Source organism: Schistocerca americana, chromosome 5 (assembly GCF_021461395.2).
Source record: "Schistocerca americana isolate TAMUIC-IGC-003095 chromosome 5, iqSchAmer2.1, whole genome shotgun sequence".
Lineage (NCBI taxonomy): Eukaryota > Metazoa > Arthropoda > Insecta > Orthoptera > Acrididae > Schistocerca > Schistocerca americana.
The window spans coordinates 335,115,984-335,135,040 of record NC_060123.1 but is presented as its reverse complement, the minus strand read 5'-3'; the positions used below and the strand labels follow the sequence as shown (position 1 = coordinate 335,135,040).

The following is a 19,057-nucleotide window of genomic DNA, read 5'->3' as shown; positions in this document are numbered from 1 at the left end:
TACCAAGTCTGGTTGAAATCGGTCCAGTTCTTTAGGAAAAAATGTGGAAAACACACACACACACACACACAGACACGTCGATTATTCATCTTGCACATCTTGGCAGACGAACAGCACTAAAGCCCAGCCAAATTGCGTGGCTTTGGAGTACAGTCTCGGTCGTGCGGATGGATTTGTGACCCCTGTCAAAAAGGGGACAGTTCGTGGTATTTGAGGATGAGTCATCGAGTGAAAAAGAAATGATATCTGACGTTTCCAAAGGAAGTGTTTGCGGTTCGTAATCTATACAAACAATTTAGGAAACACTTGAACAACCATCGTAAATTGTTTGTTTGCAGATGATGGTATTATTTACCGTTTAGAAAAGTCATCAGTAGATCAAAACCAATTGCAAAATGATTTAGACAAAAATTTGTATAATTCGAAAAGCGTCAATGGACTCTCAGTAACGAAAAACATATTGTCTCCACATAAGTACTAAAAGGATTCTACTAAACTTCAGTTATACAGTAAATCACAAATCCAAAAGGTTACCATTTCAACTAAATACCTAGAGATTCCAGTTGTCGAACAACTTAAATTGGAACAGTCACCGTTTTATTGGCAGAACGCTTAGAAGACGCAGCAGGTCTATTAAAGAGACTGCCTACACTGCGCTCGTCAGGCCTCTGCTAGAGTACTGCTGTGCCATATGGGATCCTTACCAGAATGGATTGGCGGAGGACACTGAAGAAATTCGAAGAACGGCAGCTCGTTTTGCGTTATGGCAAAGCAGGGGAGAGAATCTCATGGATATCATAAACGAGTTGACAATTATTAAAACAAAGGCATTTTTCGTGGCGGCGAGATCTTTTCACGAAACTTCAATCACCCACATTCTCTCCCGAATGCGAAAATGTTTTACCATCACTGACCTACACTGGAAGAGATGACCATCGTAATAAAATAAGAGAAATCAGAGTTGCCACGGAAAAATTTAAGCCTTTATTTTTCCCGCGTGCTGTCCGAGACGGGTGCAGCATTTAAGTGTTAATTGGAAAGTAGTCACATACATGCAGATGTACTGTCACATTTTTCTACGATTACATTAGAATTAAACAAGCAGATTAAATACAGCTGTTCACCAACGTTAACAAATATTGCGGACCTCTTAAGAACCGATGTAAAGGAGCTATCAACTTTCTCATAATATCCTGCAAAGAACTCGGAAGTAGAAATATCTCACCCAGCCCCTTTCCCAGCAGCACAGGCCCTACGTATCGTAATGTAGACATGCGGCAGGTTGTCCAGTTATATTATCCACCACACACAGCACAATACGAAACACAACAAAACTAAACTCGCATTCTGACCCTAAAGGCCACACGATACTGGCTGGCAGCCGTGTCGCATTCTCAATGCAGCTGTATTTAATTTAGTCTATGAAAATTCTGCTTTGTTTTCATTATATTTCATTCCTAATTAACTTTTCTATCACAGTAATTGCTTAGGTTCTGCATTTGTCATCTTGTTATTTGGTGGGTAGATAAATAAATTCTTTGGGTTTCCCATCCCTACATCCCTACATCCAACTAACAGAGAGGAAAGCATGATTCTGTGAAATTAATACAACAACATCATAACTTTTGTCTTCGTGCCTTGCTTATAGTGATGGTAAATGCTAATCTTACTGGAAACTGCTGCATTTTGAACTGAAACGGAAGTTCGGTAGATGTGAGCAGAATCCTCAGAATAAATATTGTTTCTCCTCTATATTTTTCCTGGTATTATTTTTGATCAAATTATATAGTTTAAGAATTTTTCATGAAGTTTCCTCGTTTTGAGTTTTTAAATTAATATAAAAGTTACGAAAATAGAGTTATGAAGTATGTACCCCAATTTGGAACGTGTTTCATTCTAAACGAAACATGTTAAACTCAATAATAGAATTATATCAATTAATGAAAAATTTTACACACTAACATTTAAATCATCAAATGAAGTTTATACTATTTTAAATACACAAGCACCAACACATGAGAAAATCAGATCACAGAAAAAGTAAACGAAAAACTTTTGGGAAATTGTGTCAAACACCGTAGATCGCATTCCGTCGAGTAACACAATATTACTACATGGAGAATTTAATGCACAAACTGACAAAGAACATCAGCTCAATTCCATAGTAGTAAAATATCCTGCACATAAAAGAACCATGTAAACAGAGAAAGACTCTTGAACTTGTGCAGGAAGCATAACATAATATTAAAATCTATATTCTTCAACAAACTTTCTAGAAAACAAATTACGTGGGTATCACGAAATCCGATTTGTGGTGAAAAACTCCTCGATCACGTTGCTATAAGTAGACACTCTGCAATGGGAGTACTCAATGTAAAAGTTATTAGGAGTCCTGGTTTAGATTCAGAGCACTACATATCTGTCATTTAATTCAAGGTTAGGGCGTTATTTAGAAAAAAGAACCAATACCGACCCAAAACGTTTGACGTACACAAGTTGTCTAGAGAAAATGAGTACAAAAATCATTTGTAAAAAAGGATACTTAAATGTTGAGACAACTTCTAAAAGACGTTATTCTGACTGCAGAAGAAACTATTCCTCTTACTACAAATCCGCGTTATTTTCGTTACCCATTATTGTATAATTTTTGTGTAACAAAGTAGGTTTGTAAATGTCTCCAATTTTCTGTAATTAATAAGATAAAGAGGGGAATTGGAACTAACTGTGTGTTTTTTCTTTTCTTTTCTTTTTTCAGAGGACATAAAGCTGACCCTGGGACAGCTGACAGCGCAGTGTGCGGTGTTTTTGCTGGCGGGATTCGAAACATCGTCGACCACCATGAGCTTTGCGTTACATGAACTAGCGTTCCATCAAGACATCCAGAAGAAACTGCAACAGGAAATCGACGAGGCACTGCAAAAATCTGGCGGCCAGCTTACATACGACAATGTCATGAACATGCCTTACCTCGACAAAGTTGTTTCAGGTAAGCAAGTCTACTACGTTTTATGTCAAAGCGTCCGAACCAGATCAATTGGGAATATTGCACATTACTGTACCAGTAACACTTTAGTATAGCCAATACGTTCTGACAACAACAAAGACCAACGTATCACACCTAAAGTATTGTATGGTACTCATTTAGACGTCTTGTTCCTTCTAGATGAAATTTGAATTCATGATGAAACCAATCAACGACAAACGAACGATAATAGTCTGCAAAGAAGTTTATGGTGTACCCTTTCTAAGAATAAAGTAGGCAAACCTCATGTAGAGACTGCCTTCATGAGCAAAAATTACATTGTATTACAATTTCGCAACAATATTGTGGTCGTTAAACATTAATTCTAGTGACTAACGGTATAACGATAGAGGCGATGTTCAAAGAAATGTCCAAAAATGTATTTAAAATTAATTACGTGTAGAAGGAATCTGATCCGTTTTTTCTGAAAACTATTGTCTTAAACAAAGACCGAACTGAGCGCCAATCCCATGTAAATTAACTGACTCGCCGATGCGTGTTTTCATGTACTGTGGAATCTCGTACATCCGGGCTAAGTCATCCGCATAATAAAAAATCCGGAAATTTAGTAAAAAATGAAGGTGGCATTGGATAAATACCTTAAACACAGACGCTATACTTATTTTTACATAATCACATAAACTGCACATTATTTTCACTTATTGCGACCAGATATTGAAAGAAACGTTTGAATTTGGTGTTCTGAAATAATCAGTGCGTTTTTTGAGGCGGATTTCTATTTCGTTTATGTGCAGTAAGATCACGCAAGCGTTTCACCGGCGTTATTTCGATCGAACTAGTTTCCGCGTGACGTTCGAATAAAACCATTACTTTTTGCCTATGTATGTGTCATAATTTCATTAGCCTGATCGAGAAGTTTGTCTGTTAATGCATCATTACTATAGCCATTGTCTACACATGAAAAAACGCCGATACATTCGCCACCAGAAATCATGAGGACATTTACGTCACTAATAACTACACTGAAGTACGAAAGAAACTGTTGTAGACACGCATATTCAAATACAGAAATATGCAAATGGACAGAGTACGGCCCTGTGGCCTCTAACGCAAATATAAGGTAACAAACACGTGTCTGGCGCAGTTGTTACTGCTGCTACAATGACAGGTTATCAAGATTTAAGCGAGTTTGAACGTGGTGTTATAGCCGGCGCACGAACGATGGGACACACCATCTCCGAGGTAGTGATGAAGTGGGGATTTTTCCGTACGACCTTTCCACGAATGTACGGTGTATATCAGGAATCCGGTAAAACATGAAATCTCCGACATCGCTGCGGCCGGAAAAAGATCCTGCAAGAACGGGACCAACGACGACTGAAGAGGATTATTCAACGCGACAGAAGTGCAACCCTTCCGCAAATTGCTGCAGAGTATACCGTAAATATCCAGCAAAACATCAAATCTTCGACATCGCTGCGGCCGGAATAAGATCCTACTAAAACGGGACCAAGGACGACTGAAGAGAATCGTTCAACGTAACAGAAGTGCAATCCTTCTGCAGACTGCTACAGATTTCAGTGCTGGGCCATCAACAAGTGTCAGCGTGCGAACCATTCAACAAAACATCATCGATATGGGTTTTCGGAGCCGAAGGCCCATATGTGTACCCTTGATAACTGCGTGACACAACGCTTTACGCTTCGCCTGGGCCCGTCAACACCGACATTTGACTGTTGATGATTGGCAACATGTTGCCTAGTCGAAGACTCTCGTTTCAAATTGTATCGAGCGGATGGACGTATACGGGTATGGAGACAACCTCATGAATACATGGAACTTGCATGTCAGCAGGGGATTCTTCAAGCTGGTTGAGGCTCTGTAATGGTGTGGGGCGTGTGCAGTTGGACCCCTGATACGTCTAGATACGACACTGGCAGGTGACACGTACGTAAGCATCCTGTCTGATCACCTGCATCCGTTCATGTCTATTGTGCATTCCGACTGACTTCGGCAATTCCAGCGGGACAGTGCGACACCCCATACGTCCAGAATTGCTACAGAGTGACACCAGGAACACTCTTCTGAGTTTAAACACTTCTGCTGGCCACCAAACTCCCCAGACATTAAACATATCTGGGATGCCTTGCAACGTGCTGTTCAGAAGAAATCTCCACCCCTCTCACCCCAGAATTCATGAATTCCCTCCAGCATTATTTCATACAATAGTCGAGTACATGCCACGTTGTCCTGCGGCGCTTCTGCATGGTCGCTGGGGCCCTACTCGATATTAGGCAGGTGTACCAGTTTCTTTGGGTCATCAGTGTATGACAATGCACCATTGTTGTTGCGCAATGACTTTATTGTGGGCCGAAATCTGTAACTTACGTGCTTGTGGTTTAAGAAGGGAAAGGCGTGTAGTATCACATAATTATTTTCAATAGAGTCAGAATACTGGCAGTCGGCAAGAAGGCAGCTAGGAAGAGGAGGTGTTCAGACAGTTTTACTTTGCCTATATGCAATAGATTTGACCAACTGTCAGAGCTGAATGGAAAACAGCCTCGTGTATCTGTGGATGTAGGGAACATGCAGCAGTCCTCAGCAATTAGGAGGACTAGGTTAGTTACAAAGTCTAGCAGAAAGAAGAAGGTTCTGCTGCCAGGTTGTTCTCACGGTAGAGGTGTGCGCCAGCAGTTGCAGGAAGTGTTGGGGAGTGAGTACCAGGTCACCAGCATTGTGAAGCCTAGTGAAGGGATGGCTCAAGTGACTGACAGCATAGGGGAGTTACGTAAGAATTTTACGAAGGAGGAGCAGGTAGTGGTACTGGGTGGAGCAGGGAACAGTCTTGATAGGGACGGAGAATATGATGTAGGTGATGACCTGATATAGATAGTTACTCAAACTGGTGACACTAATGTGCATTTCGTGCAACTGTTTCAGCGTCGTGAACGGCCTCACCTTAATGCGTTTGTTAGGCGCGTTAACATGGGGCTGGGGAGGGCGCTGATGGCAGAGGGCATGGGTCACATTTCAGTGAAGCCAGTTGGGTCTATCAGTAGATCGGGTTTCACTATGCATGTCCTGCACCTCAACAGGGATGGGAAGGCTGGCTAAGCTTATAGGTGACAGTGCAGTGGGTGGTGGTGGTGGTCGGGTCACTCATTGAAAAATTCCTGTAGTAGTTGGTGTCAGAGCTACATCATTTTTAGATTGAAGTCAGCTGATAGGTATACCTGCTTAAACGAAGTCCCTCTAACTAAGGGCTCACCTTCCGAGGATGTAATGTTTCCTAGTAGAGAAGGAATTAGCATATTTCATCAGAATATAAGAGGTATTAGAGATAAAGTTAGTGAACTGCTTGTAGATGTTGACTCTGAAATTATTGGTATATCAGAGCGCCACTTAAATAATTTGACAATTCAGAGGCTTCCTTTACCAGGATACAGATTAGCTAGCTGTTTCTCAAGGAGTTTCTCGTGGGGTGGGGGAGTGGCTATGTACGTAAAAAACAGTATTCCATTTGAGTCCATAGATGTATCACGACAACGCACTGAACAGATATTTGAGTGTTGGGCAGGGGCAGTTGAATTTAGTGAAACTAAACTTCTAATTTTTGTTGTTTATAGGTCCCCTAACTCCGACTTCAGAGCATTTCTGCTCAAGCTAGAGAGGGTTCTTGATTCACTTTGTAGGAAGTACCAGAAATTACTTATATGTGTTGACTTCAATATTAATTTTGTATATGATGGTGCAAGAAAAAGGATGTTGGTAGATCTCCTAAATTCTTATGATCTGATGCAGACTGTGTGTTTTTTCCAACTATGGTGCAGGGTAACAGTAGCACAGCCATAGACGATATTTTTATTCATTCTACATTACTAGAAGGGCATTCTGTTAGTTTGAGCGTGAATGGCCTCTCAGACCATGACGCACAAATTTTAACACTAAATGGATTTTGTACTCAAATCAATGTCATATTTAATTACAAACTATGTAGAAAAGTTAATCCAACAGCAGTAGAGAGTTTTTTACCCCTTGTCAAGGAACAATAGTAGCAGGATGTTTATAGTGCCGATAACATAGATGATAAATACAATTTTTTCCTTAACACATTTCTCATGCTCTTTGAGAGTTGCTTTCCATTAGAACGTTCTAAACGCGGTACTAGCAGTAATAGGCAGCCAAGGTGGCTGTCGAGTGTGATAAGGATATCTTGTAGAACAAAGCGGGAATTATATCAAAATGTTAGAAATAGTCACAATCAAGCTATAATAGCCCATTACAAACAGTACTGTAAGGTGCTTAAAATGTTATTAGGAAGGCAGAGAGTATGTGGTACGCAAATAGAATAGCTAATTCACAGGACTAAATGAAAACCATATGGTCAGTTGTGAAGGAAGTGTCTGGTCAGAAGCACAAGGTCCACGATATAAAGTCAATTTGTAGTAAAAATATTTCTGTTACTGATAAATCAGATATATGTACAGAATTTAACAATCATTATCTGAGCATTGCTGGTGAAGTAAATAAAAATTTAGTTTCTACAGGAAATCATATAACTTTCTTGGCAAATGCCTTTCCGAAATTGATACTCCTCTGTGATACAGACAAGAGGGAGACTGAGTCAATAATTAAATCACTGAAGACTAAGGACTCTCATGGTTATGATGTAGTGTCTATCAGAATATTTAAGTACGGTGCTGTACATGTTAGTCCTGTATTTAGGCATATTTGTAATTTTTCCTTTAGGAATGGTCAGTTTCCTGAGCGATTCAAGTACTCAGTAGTAAAGACGCTTTATAAAAAGGGATAATGTAAATAATTTTAGACCTATTTCTATACCATCAGTGTTTGCAAAAGTTATTGAAAAGGCTGTGTATGTAAGGATAATTGATCATTTCATATCACACGATTTGCTATCAAATGTACAGTTCGGCTTTAGAAGTCGTTTAAGAACTGAAAATGCTATATTCTCTTTTCTCTGCGAGATACTGGATGGGCTAAACAAAAGGTTTCGAACGCTTGGCATATTTTTTTATTTAACTAAGGCATTTGATTGTGTTGATCACAAAATATTGCTACAGAAGATGGATCATTACGGAATACAGGGAGTAGCTCACAATTGGTTCACCTCTTACTTTAGCAACAGGCAGCAAAAGGTCATTATTCACAATGTTGATAACGGCTGTGATGTGGGATGTGAGTGCGGTACTGACAAGGGTGCGGTGGCCCAGGGATCAGTGCTGGGGCCACGCCTGTTCCCTATTTGTATAAATGATACCTTCTAGTATTACGGCTAACTCTAAAATATTTATGTTTGCTGATGACACTAGCTTGGTAGTAAAGGATGTTGTGTGCAACATTGACTCAGTTTCACATAGTGCAGTATGTGACCTCAGTTCATGGCTTGTAGAAAATAAACTAACGCTAAATCACAGTAAGACTCAGTTTTTACATTTTCTAACACACAATTCAATAAAATCTGACGTTTTAGTTTCACCGAATGGGCATGTGATTAGTGAAACTGAACAGGTCAAGTTTCTAGGTGTTCAGATAGATAGTAAGCTGTCGTGGAATGCCCACGTTCAGGATCTTGTTCAAAGACTTAATACTGCCTTTTTTGGTATTCGAACTGTATCAGAAGTGAGTGATCGTTCGACACGAAAATTAATCTACTTATCTTATTTTCATTCGCTTATGTTGTATGGTATTATATTTTGGGGTAACTCTTCCCATTCTATAAGGATATTTTTGGCTCGGAAACGGGCGGTTCGGGCAATAAGTGGTGTAAGTTCACGGAACTCTTGTCAAGAGTCTGGGTATTTTGAGATTGATCTCTTAATATATACAGGGTGAGTCACCTGACGTTACCGCTGGATATATTTCGTAAACTACATCAAATACTGACGAACTGATTCCACAGACCGAACGTGAGGAGAGGGGCTGGTGTAATTGGTTAATACAAACCATACAAAAATGCACGGAAGTATGTTTTTTAACACAAACCTACGTTTTTTGAAATGGAACCACGTTACTTTTGTTAGCACATCTGAACATATAAACAAATACGTAATCAGTGCCTTTTGTTGCATTGTGAAATGTTAATTACATCCGGAGATATTGTAACCTAAAGTTGACGCTTGAAACCTCCGACGTTCAATTGCCTGTTGTAACAAACATGGGCCACGGTCGGCGAGCAGCATCTACAGCAGGGCCGGCCAAACGCTGCACAGTGTGCAGACGTGCGGAAGTGCTGCACATGTGCGCACGTGTGCGACAGCAAGCAACAGCGACATCTGTTATTAGACATGTGTCCTAAATGAACGGTGGCGGCTCCACTTCCCTGTTTATGTGGTACAAGCAAGAGCTTGTTTGTGAAAGATTTTTCTCGGTGATGAAAATGAATAAATCAAGGTTTCGATGAAGCATAAGCGGTGAAAATCTTCGCAACTGCTTGCGTTTGTCAATGAGCCGTGCTTTTGCGCACGATTTTAACTATATCATTTCTCATGACCAGTGATAAACGTGTTCGGATTTATTCCTTTCATAATTAAAAATTACTGATAACTAATTTGCATTATTGCCTCATTCTGCTCCATGTTACATTATTATAAGGAAAATTGGTCTTTAAACCGATTGTTCCAATGTATACTTACATTTAGGGGTTTCTATTAATGTGTGAAGGGCTACGCTAAGCTGAAGTCGATAAAACATAACATTCATCTAATTGTCGGTTATTATGCAGATTTCAGACGGAACTGATGAAATATATAGCAATAATGGTACTGAAATAACAGGTCATCATCGAGAGGTCTGCGGTTATCATTCTGTTCAAAGATCAGTGAGACAGAAATTATGTGGTGTAGCTGAGGGCACCGAGAATTAGTTATAGGAGACCTTGCATTAGTTTAATGTTATTTGTAATCATGAATAAGGTTCGCTGGAAGTCGCTAATTTCTTTTTTTTTTTTTTACTTTATTGTTATTTTAACACCTGAACAAACAGGGAGGCTGGCAGCGGCATGCTACGCCGCTCTTCAGCCATAGAGTTGACAATCACAGTACAAGAATGGAGAATGAAAATGAACATAGTGACGGGCAAAAAAACAGTGGTCACAGTCACACAAAAAACACGGAGTCGTTCACACTCGACGAGAAAGACACTGAAAACATGTTGACACGGTGCACATAACACTGATGAATCCGATGGCACAAGTGAACGGAGAAGCGTGACGGCGGACACTAAAAACACTAAACGACGTCACACACACGAGACACAGATGACGATGATCTCCGGCGCGCGAAAGTCCACGTAACGTGTGCGAGTCCGGGGACCTGCCAAGAGGGGAAGAAGGGTGAGGGCGGGTGGAGAGGGTGGAGAGGGGAGAACAGAGATGCCAACGGCTGAGGAGAGGGGAGGAGGAGTAGAAGGACAGGGGAGGGGGAGCCCGGGGCAGAAGTGGGGAGAAGGGGAGGGGAGGGATGGAGGGTGCCCAAAGGAACAGATACAGGAAGAGGGAGGGAGGATTAAAGTTGGTAGGAGGGGTAGATGGAGGGGAGGAGGACATCATCAGGGAGGGGGAGCTGGCGGAAGCCACCTTGGTAAGGAGGGTGAGAGATGGAGACCTGGCGGGATGTGGGAATACAGCCGTGGCAGCGGGCGGGGGTGGGAGAGGATCGGGGAGACGACCGGGTGAGGAGGATCGAGTTCGCGGGAGGTGTACAGGATCCGTATCCTTTCAAGGAAAAGGAGGAGGTGGGGGAAGGGGATGAGATCGTACAGGATCCACGTGGGGGGGGGGGGGGAGACGGATGCGATAGGCGATGTGGAGAGCATGACATTCAAGGATTTGGAGGGATTTATAAAAGGTAGGGGGGGGGGGTGGAGATCCAAGCCGGATGGGCATAACAAAGTATAGGGCGGATGAGGGACTTATAGGTGTGGAGGATGGTGGAGGGGTCCAGACCCCACGTACGGCCGGACAGGAGCTTGAGGAGACTGAGTCGGGATCGTGCCTTGGCTTGGATTGTCCGGAGGTGGGGAGTCCAGGAGAGGCGACGGTCGAGGGTGACACCAAGGTACTTAAGGGTGGGAGTGAGGGTGATAGGACGGCCATAGATGGTGATGTAGAAATCAAGGAGGCGGAAGGAAGAGGTGGTTTTGCCTACAATGATCGCCTGGGTTTTGGAGGGATTGACCTTGAGCAACCACTGGTTGCACCAAGCGGTGAACTGGTCAAGATGGGATTGGAGAAGGTGTTGGGAGCACTGCAGGGTGGGGGCAAGGGCAAGGAAGGCGGTGTCATCGGCAAACTGGAGAAAGTGGTCGGGGGGTGATGGCGGCGGCATGTCCGCCGTATACAAAAGGTACAGAAGGGGGGAGAGGACGGAGCCTTGGGGCACGCCGGCCGAAAGCCACACTGGGTAACGGGAAGGAGGCGGTGCTGGCGGAGATGCTGGTGGATGCGTCGGGTGAGGATAGATTCCAGGACCTTGCTGAAGACCGAGGTAAGGCTGATGGGACGGTAGGAGGAGACGGCGGACGGCGGTTTGCCAGGTTTAAGGAACATAAGGATACGGGAGGTTTTCCACAGGTCGGGGTAGTAACCGGTGGACAGGACTACATTGTAGAGCCTGGCCAGGGTGGAGAGGAAAGAGACGGGAGCTTCACGAAGGTGACGGTAGGTGACACGATCGTGACCAGGAGCGGTGTTGCGTTTTGTGCGGAGTGTATCAATGAGATCCTGTGTAGTGATAGGGGCATTGAATTCCGTGTGTGCAATGTTGTCCAAGTACTGGAAACCAGGAGCGAGGGGAGGGACAGAGGTGTCAGTTTGATCGCAGATATCCGGGAAGAGGGAGTAATCGAACTGGGGATCATCGGGGATGGAAAATACATCGAAGAGGTAGGAGGCAAAGTGATTGGCCTTACTAAGGGTGTCGCTAAGTGCTCTCTTTCTTAAATACTAGCTCAAAAACATTACACGTATTTACGTGCCGTCAGTCAAGCTGCCTTAATAAAAACCCACGGTTGTTAACTGTATTGCTTGTCTTACTGGGTTAAACTGTTAACATAAAAGTAGACGTCTCAATGAGCAGTGACAGTAATGTTTAATACGCGAAATACCTTCCCATGGTTGGCTTGCAAGCTGTGGAAAGAGCACTAGAATTCGCCGGTACAGAGTATCCCAGCAAGTGGATAAAGCGACATCTGTGCGTAGAAATATGCACTACATGAACGCTGACGGCTGCGGCGTGCACGCTGTGACCCGGAAGTTGTACATGTGCAGGAGCACGGCACGCGTGCAGAATTTCTGGCCGGCCCTGATCTACAGGGACATGTTTATGATGACGACCGTGTTTACGAGTGTGGCTGTAGTGCACTGTTGTGGTTTAGTCTAGCTGTCGCAGTGTCCGCACGTAGCGCTTGCTGCTATTGTTATTCTGCATTCGTCTCCGCACGCAGACCAACTGTAGTACACCGTGTTACCAGACGTCTGTGATAGTGTAGTGTTGTAGGAACTGTGACCAGGGTGTATTCGAACTCTGAAAAGGCGGAGATGATACTCATCTATGGCGAGTGTCGACGAAATGCAGCTGAAGCCTGCAGGGTGTATGCAGAACGGTACCCGGACAGAGAGCATCCAACGTGCCGCACATTGCAAAACATCTACCGCCAACTGTATGCAACAAATATGGTCGTAGCGCGCAAACGGGTCCGTAACAGGCCCGTCACAGGAGAAGCGGGTGCAGTTGGTGTGTTAGCTGCTGTTGCCATGAACCCACACATGAGTACACGGGACATTGCGAGAGCCGGTGGACTGAGTCAAAGTAGTGTCATGCGCATACTGCATCGTCACCCCTTTCATCCGTTTCATGTGTCGCTACATCAGCAATTACATGGTGATGACTTTAATCATCGAGTGCAATTTTGTCAATGGGCATTAACAGAGAATGCGTTGCAGTTCTACCTATTTACCGATGAAACGGGTTTCACAAACCACGGGGCAGTGAATCTACGGAACATGCATTACTGGTCCGTGGACAATCCTCGCTGGCTCAGACAGGTAGAGCGACAGCGACCGTGGACTGTAAATGTATGGTGCGGAATCATTGGCGACCACCTCATTGGTCCTCACTTCATTGCAGGGGCCCAAGCAGCTGCAACATACATCGCGTTTCTACAGAATGATCTGCCAACGTTGCTCGAAAATGCCCCACTGGAAACGCGTCGACGTATGTGGTATCAGCATGATTGTGCACCTGCACATTCCGCAATTAACACTAGGCTGACCCTTGACAGGATGTTCGACGGGCGTTTCATAGGACGTGGAGGACGCATAAATTTTCCAGCCCGTTCTCCTGATCTTACACCTCTGGACTTCTTTCTGTGGGGTACGTTAAAGGAGAATGTGTACCGTGATGTGCCTACAACCCCAGAGGATATGAAACAACTTATCGTGGCAGCCTGCGGCGACATTACACCAGATGTACTGCGGCGTGTACGACATTCATTACGCCAGAGATTGCAATTGTGTGCAGCAAATGATGGCCACCACATTGAACATCTATTGGCCTGACATGTCGGGACACACTCTATTCCACTCCGTAATTGAAAACGGAAACCACGTGTGTACGTGTACCTCACCCCTCATGGTAATGTACATGTGCATCAGTGAAAAAGACCAATAAAAAGGTGTTAGCATGTGGACGTAATGTGCTGTTCCAGTCTCTTCTGTACCTAAGGTCCATCACCGTTCCCTTTGGATCCCTACGTAATTCAGTGCTCTCCGATACACACGATCGAACAGCCGAGAAGTGGTACTCAAGCGTCAACTTTAGGTTACAATATCTCCGGATGTAATTAACATTTTACAATGCAACAAACGGCACTGATTACGTATTTGTTTATATGTTCAGATGTGGTAACAAAACTAACGGGGTTCCATTTTAAAAAAACGTTGGTTTGTATTAAAAACATACTTCCGTGCATTTTTTTATGGTTTGTATTAACCAATTACACTAGCCCCTCTCCTCACGTTCGGTCTGTGGAATCGATTCGTCAGTATTTGATGTGGTTTATGAAATATATCCAGCGGTAATGTTAGGTGACTCACCCTGTATACTGCATACTGTCATTTCTTGTTAACAAAATTAGCTTATTCCCAAGAAAAAACAGCTGTCACTCGATTAACACTCGGCAGAAACCAAACCTGCATTTTTATCGGACTTCCTTAACTCTTGTGCAAATACACTCCTGGAAATGGAAAAAAGAACACATTGACACCGGTGTGTCAGACCCACCATACTTGCTCCGGACACTGCGAGAGGGCTGTACAAGCAATGATCACACGCACGGCGCAGCGGACACACCAGGAACCGCGGTGTCGGCCGTCGAATGGCGCTAGCTGCGCAGCATTTGTGCACCGCCGCCGTCAGTGTCAGCCAGTTTGCCGTGGCATACGGAGCTCCATCGCAGTCTTTAACACTGGTAGCATGCCGCGACAGCGTGGACGTGAACCGTATGTGCAGTTGACGGACTTTGAGCGAGGGCGTATAGTGGGCATGCGGGAGGCCGGGTGGACGTACCGCCGAATGGCTCAACACGTGGGGCGTGAGGTCTCCACAGTACATCGATGTTGTCGCCAGTGGTCGGCGGAAGGTGCACGTGCCCGTCGACCTGGGACCGGACCGCAGCGACGCACGGATGCACGCCAAGACCGTAGGATCCTACGCAGTGCCGTAGGGGACCGCACCGCCACTTCCCAGCAAATTAGAGACACTGTTGCTCCTGGGGTATCGGCGAGGACCATTCGCAACCGTCTCCATGAAGCTGGGCTACGGTCCCGCACACCGTTAGGCCGTCTTCCGCTCACGCCCCAACATCGTGCAGCCCGCCTCCAATGGTGTCGCGACAGGCGTGAATGGAGGGACGAATGGAGACATGTTGTCTTCAGCGATGAGAGTCGCTTCTGCCTTGGTGCCAATGATGGTCGTATGCGTGTTTGGCGCCGTGCAGGTGAGCGCCACAATCAGGACTGCGTACGACCGAGGCAAACAGGGCCAACACCCGGCATCATGGTGTGGGGAGCGATCTCCCACACTGGCCGTACACCACTGGTGATCGTCGAGGGGACACTGAATAGTGCACGGTACATCCAAACCGTCATCGAACCCATCGTTCTACCATTCCTAGACCGGCAAGGGAACTTGCTGTTCCAACAGGACAATGCACATCCGCATGTATCCCGTGCCACCCAACGTGCTCTAGAAGGTGTAAGTCAACTACCCTGGCCAGCAAGATCTCCGGATCTGTCCCCCATTGAGCATGTTTGGGACTGGATGAAGCGTCGTCTCACGCGGTCTGCACGTCCAGCACGAACGCTGGTCCAACTGAGGCGCCAGGTGGAAATGGAATGGCAAGCCGTTCCACAGGACTACATCCAGCATCTCTACGATCGTCTCCATGGGAGAATAGCAGCCTGCATTGCTGCGAAAGGTGGATATACACTGTACTAGTGCCGACATTGTGCATGCTCTGTTGCCTGTGTCTATGTGCCTGTGGTTCTGTCAGTGTGATCATGTGATGTATCTGACCCCAGGAATGTGTCAATAAAGTTTCCCCTTCCTGGGACAATGAATTCACGGTGTTCTAATTTCAATTTCCAGGAGTGTAGATGTGCAGTATACTGCTGCATCCATTTTCAGTAAGCTAACACTCGAATTAAAAAATCTTAGCAGTAATCCACGCGCTTTCAAATCGAAATTGAAGAGTTTCCTCATGGGTCACTCCCTCTATTCTATCGTAGAGTTCCTTGAAAAATTAAGCTGATTCTTATTGTATTGTTGATGGCGTTTACTTAAACTTATGGACTGACATTTTTCGTGTTCATAAACATTTATTTTTATCTGTTATTACTTTTATGTTGTTATTTTTATGTACTGACACGTTCCATGACCGTGGAGATGTGCTCCTCAATTTGGTCCTACGGAACCTGACGTGTAAATAAATAAATACTGTTGCTTGAAGTAATTTAGCTCAACAACTCAAATCCTTATTGGGGTTGGTCGAACTATGGATAAATTGACCATCTCCAGACTTAAGCAGTGCAAAAATTCACTCCATGTTTTCAGAATTGTTAATCAATATTTACTGCAAGCATTTGAAAACGTCTTAGTAATGGAGGTACGAGATAGGAAGCAGGCACGACTGTTGTGATATTGTGCCACATCCCTCGATACAGAGAAGCCGTTGAAAGGTAACGTTGTATGCTGCTAAGAAACAGGCGGTGGTGGAGATGCAAAATCTGCAGCGGTAAAATGATAGGGAAGGCAACTGCCGCGGAAGCAGGAATTCCAGTAACGTACTCATATTTTGGTGTTTTATTTTCAGAAACTCTTCGCAAGTATCCGCCTCTGCCGATGCTGAACCGAGTTGTGACACAAGAGTACACCGTGCCAGACAGGCAGTGGGTGCTGGAAAAGGGCACCATGGTCCTGATACCAGTGCTGGCCGTTCACAATGATCCACAGCACTATCCTGATCCACAGCGATTCGACCCGGAACGCTTCTCAGAAGAGGAGAAGAGCAAAAGGCACCCTTTTGCGTACCTGCCTTTCGGCGATGGACCACGGGTTTGCATTGGTACGTGGCTGTCTTGAATGCTAACACCATCATTACACGTACCACGTAATAATAAACGTGCTTTCTGCATCGTTTTGCCAGAACATTACTGGTGGCGTGTAGGTCTTCGACAAGTACTAACCATAGTCACTAAAAGATGTTTCCTTCTTTTTTGTTCATTACTGGTGGCGTGTAGGTCTTCGACAAGTACTAACCATAGTCACTAAAAGATGTTTCCTTCTTTTTTGTTCATACCTTTTACGCCAAACATTCTCGATTGTGATACGTGTTGTAATATTTATGCGTCCGTAATATTGTCCTCTCTACTGCTGTTTCCAGTAAAAAAAAAAAAAAAAAAAAAAAAAAAAAAAAAAAAAAAAAAAAAAAAAAAAAAACCAGTTTATGAGTGCCTTAGCTTACTTGCCACGAAATTGTCTGTTAGTCTGGTAGTATTTTCCGTGCGATGTGCGATTCTTCCACGCTTATTTATTTCCAGTACTTAATTAACTCGTTCTGTATCTAACCATGTATTACATATGAACGTTCTCTTGTTTTCTCATGGTCCCATTTCCATTTCCATGTACCCCTCTCATGGTTTTGTTTCTTTTCTTTTTTCCAAATTACTCTTTTTTCAATGAGTGACCCCTTACATGTGTTGCTTTGCTCTTAAAGCAGTTGTACTGTTATTTTTTGTAACATGCCTCGAATGAGTAAAGCAGATATGTAGCATTCAAGTAAAGGAACCATCTACAGGAAACCATTTGATGTGACCATTAAACTGTTGATTTGACGGTTAAGCTGTTCAGTTTAACATTTGTAAGTGACGTAATGCCAGTTATCAGAGCGAAGAAAATCTCAATGCAGCTGCCGGCCCCTGTGGCCGAGCAGTTCTAGGCGTTTCAGTCTGGATCCGCGCTGCTGTTACGGTCGCAGGTTAGAATCCTGTCTCGGGCATGGATGTGTGTGACAGTAGTAATTATATTAAGATAGTAAGGCACACCACTTTTTTTTTTAAATCAATTTTACGGTTGCAGTAAAGTGTGGCTGAGCAGGCAGCCATATTATGATGCAATACTTTGCTTGGGTTATTGATTGTTGCTCCCTACAAAAGGAAGTGTGACATATTTTCTGCTGCTTTCTACAGACTTTTGTGTTGACTGCATAGGTGTCTGGTGTGGAGCTTTGTTGTCTGCTGTTTTTTGGATTTTTTGTGATAATTTATCAATCATGTGAGGGTTATATCCATTATTTAGAGCTATAGCTTTGATCATATTGTTTTCTTTATGTTGTTCAACTGGTTCCAGTGGAATTTTATGCAGGAGATTAATCATGGATCTGAAGTATGCCATCTTATGTTGGTATGGACGGCAAGATGAGCTTTTGATGCACACATCTGTGGCTGTTTGCTTTCTGCAAATTTCAAAGTAATGTTTCTGGTTTTTGCTTGAAATTTTTAAATCTAAGAAACTGATGGTGTTATTGGATTCATGTTCAACAGTGAATTGGATGTTATTTTGCATGCTGCTCAGCTTGGTCGCTAGTATTTCAATTTCTTCATTAGTGTCATCAAAAAGAATGATTGTACCATCTACATACCTTTTATAGTAGATTATTTTGCTGCTGATGTGATTGTTAGTTTTGAAAAATGTGTGCTCTAAGTGCTTAATGTAAATGTCTGCTAACTTCCCAGCTAGGCTGCTACCCATTGCCAACCCATCATTCTGTTTGTAAATTTTGTTATTAAACCTGGAGTAATTGTATGACAGCACCAATGTTAGTAACTCAATGAGCTCATAGATTTCTGCCATATTCAGTTTCCTATGTCTAAGCAGATTGTTCTTGATTATATTTATGGTGTCCTGTATAGGGATGTTAATATAGAGATTTACAATGTCAAGCGATGCAAATCTGGTTGTTGGTGGAATGTGCACATTTTTAATTTTGTCAATGAGCTCATATGTGTTCCTAATGGAGTAGTTGGTTTTAAAAGTATAATGAGCATTTAGAAGAGCTAGCAGTCTGTAATTTAATCTATATGAAGGGCTGTTCCTAGAGTTAACAATAGGCCTGATTGGACAATGCTTTTTATGTATCATAGGCTGTGACTAAATGCGAGGGGCAATGGGGTTCATAGCAATGCAGTAATGCACTTCCCACTTAGGAGGAAATTACATTTCTTAAGAGTTTTCCTAAGTTTGGCTTAAAATTTAGAAGTGAGATCAAAGTCTAATTCGATTATGTTATTACTACTGAAAAATTCCATGGTTTTGTCAACATATTCATTTTCATACATTACAACTGCACAGTTACCTTCGTCTGCCTTCACTGTTAGAGCTTTACAGTTAAAAAGTTAGGAGTTGATACAATTCAGTGTTTTTTGGTCACTGTTTTGGTGTGAAGTATTTTTTAGGTGTCTTGTGATTATTTTATTGGCTTTGAAGGCTATTGCAT

At 43.3% G+C, this 19,057-nt stretch overlaps 1 protein-coding gene across 1 annotated transcript in view; it reads left to right on the top strand.

Moving 5' to 3' along the window:
• The window catches only part of LOC124615764 (probable cytochrome P450 6a14), a 117,869-nt gene that overhangs the window by 92,974 nt on the left and 5,838 nt on the right, over positions 1 to 19,057 (top strand). Inside the window, exons 5-6 of the mRNA XM_047143859.1 lie at positions 2,756 to 2,986; positions 16,376 to 16,627. Coding sequence (XP_046999815.1) covers positions 2,756 to 2,986; positions 16,376 to 16,627 — 483 coding nt within the window. The remainder of the gene's footprint in view (positions 1 to 2,755; positions 2,987 to 16,375; positions 16,628 to 19,057) is intronic.